Source organism: Atta cephalotes, assembly GCF_000143395.1.
Source record: "Atta cephalotes unplaced genomic scaffold scaffold00079, whole genome shotgun sequence".
Lineage (NCBI taxonomy): Eukaryota > Metazoa > Arthropoda > Insecta > Hymenoptera > Formicidae > Atta > Atta cephalotes.
The window spans coordinates 523,738-532,822 of record NW_012130143.1 but is presented as its reverse complement, the minus strand read 5'-3'; the positions used below and the strand labels follow the sequence as shown (position 1 = coordinate 532,822).

Genomic DNA, 9,085 nt, shown 5'->3' with positions numbered 1-9,085 from the left:
TAGTAATAGTAATAGTAGTAGTAGTAACGTTAGAACGTAGTAGTAGAGAGAGAGGAGGAGGGAGGGAGGGAGGGAGGGAGGGAGGGGAGGAGAGAGAGAGAGAGAGAGAGAGAGAGAGACTGAAAAGTCATTTCTTAATGCTTGAGCAAAGATGAAGAAGTTTTTCAAACTTGATGTGTTTGCCAGGTCCATCGATTTCTTTTGCAAAATCTCTAATTGTAAGCTAAATGTCACGTTATGACTGATTTTAAGATGCATTTGACAGTTACTATCGATAGTACAAATGACGTCGTTGTAACTATTTTTATGAAATCATCAGTTTGAATTCACGCAGACAATAAAAGTCTATTAGCTAAGTTGATATGATGAATTTTAAGCTTCGACAAAATAATAAAATGTCATAAGTGTAAATAAGTAATTAATTACGTACAGATGTAACTTGGTTATTTATATATTAATTCGATGCTGTTATTAATCGACATCTTAGAATTTGGTTAAGAAAATTATTGAGATTTTCAGTAAAAGCTTTGCAATTATTTATATCTTATACAGAGTGGTTTGTAACTGTGGATGATAAGGAGAGAAATATAAAATGTAAAAACATAAGTTTCTTCATTATTCTGTACATATGATTTATTTTTTATGTAGTATTATCATTTTTCAGTTATACCAATAAGAATAGATCATTCTATATAATCGAGTTGTCAGATTGATTGATTAATGTTTGTATTTAAGAAGATAAAATTTTGTTAAAACTGCATTAAAATTTTTTTCTCATCGGCACACCGACTATGTTTGGATGTAATTTATGATGATATAACATTAATTATTTGCTGACGTTTTAAATATTAATCACATAAGATGTAACTAACTTCTTTTATAAATTACATTTCATAAAACATAAAGAACAATAGCCTTCATGCATTTTATTCGTTACGTTGATTCTTTAGAGATTTAATTTTACTGTTAACTGAGGATATTGTTAATTGAGATGTTTCTTATAAAGTTTATTAAAATTTAAGAGAATGATTTATCATTCGATCATTATATATTTCGAAAACTGTTTTATTATTGTTATTAATCCTTCAATGGCTTGCGTTTTCCTGCGCAATAAAATCGAATTATCAATACAGTACTTGAGTTTCGTTGCGCGATGACTTTGAGATAACCGCGTGTATGTAAATAATATAAGCTATATCATCGTACAAAATATGGTAGTTGAATTTCATAATTTGAATATTTCATCATCGTATGAAATATATATTATAAAATAATGATGTAAGTTTTGTAATTCTAGGCATTAATTTGAAGTGTATGTATGTCTTATTATCTTCTTTTTTTAAATAGAAATAGAAAAAGGAAGATAATAGGCGTAAACACCTATATAGATATATATTAAGCCAATGTCCAGAATTATAAATCTTGGACAGCATTGCTATAAAATAAATATTAGCCGAAAATTCTGTTAAATGTATTTAAAATTAATTTCACAATAATTGAATAATTATCGCAATTAATATTTATTTAAAGAATCAAATTTATCTTTTTATAATCGAAAATAACGATATGACATGCTATAGCAACATATTGAGTAATTATTATTTACGACAAAATTTAATTGTTACGGGAAATATATAATTTATCATGACTTTTTTAATATTTTAAAACGAGAAAAATTGATTGATTTTAATAAAAATTAAGAAAAAATGAATCACTATATCTTTGCAATAATTTTATTATCTTGATTTATTAAAATCATACGTAATTTCTTCTCAAAATGTGAAAATTTGTAAAAAAAAAAATAATAATATAAATAATTAATATATTTGTTATTATGTTAAAGATACCAAAGAATAAAATCAGATGAACAGAAAATATTATGCATCGCAATATTTTGGTTTTTATTTTTATCTTTTTGATAAAACAAATTAAAGATAAGTATAGATGTAGGTTTTGTCTGTTATTCAATATTAAAAAAAATCGATTTTATTTTATGCTTTTTATATCTTATTTTATAAATACATCGCGATCGATAAAGGATTAATAGTTAAGCTGCAAAAAGCTCCTCGAGCTTTGCCGAATAATTTTCTAACTTCTCCTACAATTTTTTTGACAAGTCAAACGATATCTTACCCTTTAATGGTAGTTACTCCATAAACAGTATCGAAAATGCTATTGCGTGCCGACCGGACGTCCTCGTCCTTCCTGTCTATCAGCTCGCGGACATGCAGCGTCTTTGCATTCGAGAAATCCGGTTCGACGATATCATTCGTTGTTTCCATTTTTAAGCAGATCGCGTATCCCGTCGAATACGCGGAAATCAACTTCTCGCGCGTAACACTCGTCGACACTTCTCGCAATCGCGACCGAGCGACGAGCTTTTCGCGTATTAATGCACGCTCGCACGCCTCGCACGACAGAACTACACGGAGCAAACTTCCCTCGTGTATAGCGCGAGTTTCTATTGTTTCCAGGACACGCGACGCGTGAAGGATGGTGCGGTTCGGGAGACATTCGTAGGGCGCATGTGAGACATAGAAAGCAAAAGATAAACATTATTCCTCGCGTTCTAAATGTACATATATACAGGATATCCCGGACGAATGTGTTGTGTGTTCGAACGATACAATTAATTTCTTTTATCCTAAAAATCTCCTAAAAATTAATTTAAATTCAGTTAATTTATTCTCAATTATAATATTAATTTTGCATGCTTTTAAAAAACATGAGTTATTGTTTTACTCACAATCAGAGTTGAATAAAATTGTGAAGAAACACTCTTTAAATTTTTAGGAAATTATATTAAAAGTAAAGAGAAAACATAAAAAGGTTTATATTTGTATAATTGCTTCAGCGATGTAAAAGTGATTGGGGAAGACATTTTATCTTCTAAAAAAATTGATCACCATTATTATTATTAACGACACATTTTCGATATAGAAAGCTGTTAATTAGCAAGTTTAAAACATGTTTTACCCGATACTTTCACAAAATGTTGGTTAATATGTGCGCATAGTTGGCTAATATGTGATGTTATTGTTACGTATATACTTATGTATACTTAAATAAAGATATAAATACGGCTAGATATAATAGATATAATCAGATATAAATATCTGAAGATAAATTTAATAAAAAAGGGAAGAAAGTAGCCAGTAGAGAGTCAACGCGATTAACGGTGCGTGAAATTTTATTATTTATTCCGAACTAAAATGCAAACATTTCGACCAACGGAAAGGATTTCGCTTTTTTCAATGCAAATTATATAAATAAAAACCTGTTCCTAATACATAATATAATTATCGCAATTTAAATATATATATATATATATAGTCATATATTAAGCGCATAATAGCTTGTAAAATGATCATATTGTTATCACAAATTTGAGTTCCAAAGAGAGGTCCGGAATAAAGATGTTATATGACAGTGATTAATTGTTTGATAAACCAATATATAAAACCAGTCATTTTTCGTGGAATTATTGTAAACGATATATCATCGATTGGAACTATTGTGTTGTTAATAATTATTATGAAAATAATGCGGAGAAAATTTAATGCTGTGTCAGTTAAGAATTATATGAAAATTAATATGGAGTGAAAATTATTGCGAATAATTCTCAACTGACACAGTCGTATTAAATTTTCTCCACATTATTTTCATAATAATTATTAATAACACAATGGTTCATCCAACCATGGTTGATGATACGTTTGACGTTACAATAATTCTACGGAAAATGACTGGCGTTTATACATTGGTTTATCAAACAATTGATTGCACTGTCATATAACACCTTAATTCTGGAACCTTTTTGCAAATCAAATTTTTGTGGTAACAAGATGATCATTTTACAAGCTTTTATGCGCTGTTAATATGTGACTATCTTATCTCTAGAATATTTAGATTGTGATATTATAATATGTATTAGGAAGTATATTATGTATTAGGAATAGATTTTTATTCATGTGATATTATAATTTGCATTAACAAGGACCGAAATCGTTGGTCGAAAACGTTTACACTTTAGTTCGGAATAAATAATAAAATTCTACGCACCGCGTTAACTGCGTTAACTCTCTATTTTTTCCCGTATATATTTAACTGCATATCTGATTCAAATGTCTTACTACTGTGAATGTTTAAATAAATGTAACGAATAAAAAAATTATATACAGCAGATATTTAAAAAGTATTATTCAAGCATCTGTACAGATACAGAAAGTAATATAATTTTTTAATTAAAAATTCATTTCGCTTTTCGTGCCAAGTAGTGCACGACGCAAGAATTATTTTAACAACAGCAAAATTTAATGCATAAATATTCGCAGCAACAGTATACAAAATTTATATACTGCTAATTACAATTTTTCTTTCTTACTATAAAGCTTCATTTTTATTAATGAGTCATATAGAGAAAAGATAATTATGTAGAAATATTTTTATTCATTTTATTTGTATGTTCGCGTGCATATTATTTATTATTTAATACCTTAATAGCAATTTATTGATACATTAATTAAACATTGAGGATATATTGGGTTAATATTGGGCTAATATTTGGCCAGTGGTTAATATTGTGCCATTTGTGCTAATAATTGTGCCATTAGGATATTATAAGCGAATTCGTTCTTATTATTCTTATTATTTAATATAAATATGTTTTTCTTTTGAGTCGATGGTTGATTTAATCATATTTTTTTCGAACGTATTTATCTTTAAGGAAAAGTTAAAAAATATCGTGCAAAATACAAACAAAATATGCATTTTGAAAATGATTTCTCTTCACTGACAACAGTGCAAACGGTTTTATTCATGGTCTCACGTTCATTGTTTCTCATTGAATGGTGACAAATGTGCATACTAATGATTTCAACGCGGATTCTCTCGATTAGATATTCCGATGTTATCGCTCTACGTTTGACCTTAATTATCCCGCATTTTCAAGCGACGCCCGGTTTATTGTTGTTAGGACGCATTTAGTATAATGTCTACATTCTACATGTTACAGAGTTATTATAGAATGTGCTATTTAAACGATTACGAAATAATAGTACCTGCTGAACTCTCAGTTGTTAGTCTCTTTTATTATTCTATCAGCATACAAGAATACATGTTTTGCATGCATTTTAATGCTTTTGACATGATATAATTATATCATGACGTATATTAATTAAATTTAATATATCAAACTATAAATTGATTATATACTGTAAATATTTAGCTTATTGAAAAACGAAAAATTACGGACGTTTTTGCAAGTGTTATTTTTAAATAAAATCTTATTTCTTTCAAAGTTCACGTATTATAAAATGATTTTGTCTACATAAAAAATAATGAAACAAGATGCTAACAAATAAATAAATTTTACGTAATAATTTTCTTGTTTTATTAAATTAAACGAATTTTTTCATCTGAATCTAAATAATAAAAAAAGAGGCTATGAGAAATGTTTTCTCAATAAAATATACATAAAATATAAAAAAAAATAATGAAAAACTTTTATACCGGTTGGTCTAAAATTTTGTGGAAACGTTTGCTATTCTGTCACCTGATTGCGCCACTAAGCACTTCTCTCCTCCAAGTGGAACACACCGAGTGAACATGACGAGTGCAGACGTGTCACGTGATTTACGCGCGTCCTTGGGCATACGTAGAGGGAGGACAAATCGAGATGAATGAAGCATAATCGTTGAACGCCAACGTGTGTTTTTACTATAAAGTGAACAAAAGATATAAGAATAGTTGCTCTTGGCAAGGATACTTCTTAGTTTGCCATTGCCTTCCGAGAGGATCTACGAGCGTTCGAAAACATTTTTCAGTTCTGCCTGGGATTGAACCCGGGATCTCTGGCATAGTCTCGTTCATTTAGCAGTTTCGTTCGTGTGCTGCTTGTACGTCACAATCGTACTCTATGATTGTGTGCATACCAGCGTGCACAGACGTATGAGAGAAGTCACCACGCTCGGCCACGAGCAATAGAACTGAGGACGAATAAGAGACATATTCAGTAAAAATTAGTCAACATGGCTAATCCTAATCTCACGGATATGACAGAGGAGGATGCAGCGGATCTGCAATTCCCGAAAGGTACATTTATTTCCTAACCGTTACTGACGAACTAGTAGGAACGCTATAGCTAACCTCACTTTATTGATACTTATTGATATTAAACATTGACAGTAGATGTTAATAGCGAGGACTTTGAAATTGCACGAGCTTACAATAAAGAACGTAAATCTAATCGGCTGTTTTATATTTTAACTCTGCTGATATTTATCTACTAAAAAGAAGAAACGGAACAAGTGTGCAAATACAGTTTGCTGCTATGTAAACAACAGCAGTGTTAACACGTTAATGTAAATTTTAAATCTTCACTCATGTTATGAAGCTTAAGCACACGCAATTTCAAACAATTCTATAGAGTATATTCGCTTTTTACGTTAACATTACTATAAAATGCCTGCACATCCGAGCGGTCAAGTCTAAGGTAACAATTTTCCTCTTTCAGACTGTTTATTGAGTCCAACAGACAAATCTGAAAATGACGTAGAACTTGAGGTGTCAGTCTTGAAGGACAAAATTCTTGCCTCAGATCCAATATGCCGCGTGTGCAGGTCTAACCTAGTGGAACCATATATTCGTTGCGCCATGTGTACCAATGTCGAGATATGTCCACTGTGCTTTGCCAAAGGCTGCGAGATCGACGAACACAAGAATGATCACGACTATGTTATTATAAAGAATGAATTTCCTCTAATTGAGGGTAGCAATTGGACTGCCAAGCAAGAACTCGAGTTACTACATGTTCTGCAACAATGTGGTTTTGGAAATTGGATAGATGTGGGACGTAGGATGCATAGAAAGTCTGCCACTGAGTGCAAAATGCATTATTTGCAGCATTACATAGACAATCAAACTCTGCCGGATCTACCGAAAATTGAGGAAAATAGAACCAGCTTATTTGGTTGCGAACCGATACCTTACATGCACAAGTTGCAAGACCTGGAAGAACCACCCAGATTCGCTTCAAACACGAGCAACAGCAGACTGTTGGCAGGTTATAACGCGGCTAGATCCGATTTCGAGGTGAATTTCGATAATCATGCAGAATCATTGATATCCGAGCTTGAATTCGACGACTTTCAACTGGACGATGACACATACGAATTAGGACAAGCTTTGCAAGCGGCAATGGTGCAGGCATACAACAACAGATTAAAGGAGCGCAAGAGAAGACATAGAATTATTCGCCAACACGGACTAATCGCATTACGCAAAGTTATATCCTCGATACAGAGATACGAGAATACAATAACGAGGCCACTCGCAGAGAGATTGCTGATATTCATGCAACTCATAGATGGGATAAAATTTGATTTTTTCATGGAAGGTCTTCACCGCGTTGGCGAGTTAAAGAATCATATCAACAGGTTATTAGAATTCAGGCAAAATGGACTCAAGCACTTTCATAGCGTATCCATGTTCCAGAAATTAAGTAAATTGAGGCAGGAATATGAGAGGGAAAGAAAGCTGTATCTAAACAATCCGGAATACAACTGGAGAAATGTATTACCTGATAATGTTGTTAACTGTAACAGTCCGATTCTCGGAAACACACAACGCAAAACCGCGCCGCCTCTCGCTATAAAAGGTTTACCGGGATACGAAAAACTGAGCGCCGACGAGAAAGAGCTTTGCTCCGTCGTGAGAGTCATGCCCGCCAATTATTTAGACTTTAAACATCTCTTGATAACGGAAAGTAAAAAAAATGGTTATCTTAGATTAGCCCAGGCCCGTATTCTCTTAAAAATCGACGTGAATAAAACGCGAAAGATATATGACTTTTTGGTGGAAAAGGGACATGTAAATAAGCCAGCTCAGTGACTATTTTAAAGTAGTTGACACGGTGTAGAAATATAGTATGCGAAATATAGTATTAATATTGTGATAGTACAAATTAAGTTATATTTTTAATGGAAATTCGGTATTTATAGAAAAAATAATTATTAGATAATGTCGATTTCTAGTAAATGAATTTCTATATTTAAAAAAAGTTTGTGAAATAGATTGCAAATCCTCTTTTCTTTTATCCTCCCATTTTTATTAAGATTTTTTATAAATTTATTATTCAAATAACGAAGGCAATAAATTCCTTCGCAGAATTTGAAAATGCAGAGACATTGTTGATATCAGAAGTTTATATGCTTCTTGAGCATAGAAAAGCTCAAAATGAATCAGCAGAAGAAGAACAAGAATTTTCTGAAGTTTTCATGAAGAGCTTAACATACACCAACCGATTCGGAAAGTTAAAAAATAAAGAGACAATTGCAGCTGTTAGAAGGTAGATTATTAATATAGATAATGAATTTATTAATATACGTAAATCATTTTAAATAAAATGTTAAAATGTAAAATGCTTGTAATATGTTACACACGCGCGCGCGCGCGCGCGCACACACACACACACACACACAAAATGAAATGTACAAATAAATTAAATACAATGTGAAATATAATATTTTACACTATTGCAGTTTGTTAATGCAAAAGAAGCTACACAAATTCGAAATTGCTTCGTTAGCCAATTTGTGTCCTGAAACTCCAGAGGAGGCGAAAGCTCTCATTCCGAGTCTCGAAGGACGCCTAGAAGACGAAGAACTCAGAACGATATTGGATGATATACAAACAAAAAGATCATTACAATATTAAAATAAACTTTATATATCCTTCTCATTTTCCTTTGCAATTTCTTCCAAAAATATAAATACGAATATCTCTAATACGGAGCAAAATAATTTTAACATGGATTTTGCTGAAAATACATTATATTAATATATTCATATATTGCTGTAGGCACCAACAAGATTTCATTAATTGTTATTTTAACGCATTTTATCAATATTTATTATAATTAAATTCTATTAAAATTCTGCGATCCAATTATTACGATTAATTAAATCATAATTGTCGATTTATATTATAATTATTATTTGAAAAAGGCAGTATTCCATAAATTAAATAAAATTTGTCATTATAAGTTGTGTTAATCCTAATTCAGTCATCATCTTTTAAAAATCTT

The 9,085-nt window shown here is 31.2% G+C and overlaps 3 protein-coding genes across 3 annotated transcripts in view; 2 read left to right on the top strand and 1 right to left on the bottom strand.

Moving 5' to 3' along the window:
* The window catches only part of LOC105624449 (membrane metallo-endopeptidase-like 1), a 35,571-nt gene extending 33,289 nt beyond the window's left edge, over positions 1-2,282 (bottom strand). The window contains exon 1 of the mRNA XM_012205810.1: positions 2,134-2,282. Coding sequence (XP_012061200.1) covers positions 2,134-2,282 — 149 coding nt within the window. The remainder of the gene's footprint in view (positions 1-2,133) is intronic.
* Positions 2,283-6,029: 3,747 nt separating this feature from the next.
* LOC105624448 (transcriptional adapter 2-alpha) lies at positions 6,030-7,890 on the top strand. Its single transcript, XM_012205809.1, has 2 exons — positions 6,030-6,093; positions 6,515-7,890. The coding sequence occupies exons 1-2, from the start codon at positions 6,030-6,032 to the stop codon at positions 7,888-7,890; spliced, it is 1,440 nt and encodes a 479-aa protein (XP_012061199.1).
* Positions 7,891-7,927: 37 nt separating this feature from the next.
* On the top strand, positions 7,928-8,715 carry LOC105624475 (DNA-directed RNA polymerase II 16 kDa polypeptide). The gene is made up of 3 exons (XM_012205834.1): positions 7,928-7,939; positions 8,148-8,347; positions 8,541-8,715. The coding sequence occupies exons 1-3, from the start codon at positions 7,928-7,930 to the stop codon at positions 8,713-8,715; spliced, it is 387 nt and encodes a 128-aa protein (XP_012061224.1).
* The last annotated feature ends 370 nt before the right edge of the window (positions 8,716-9,085 follow it).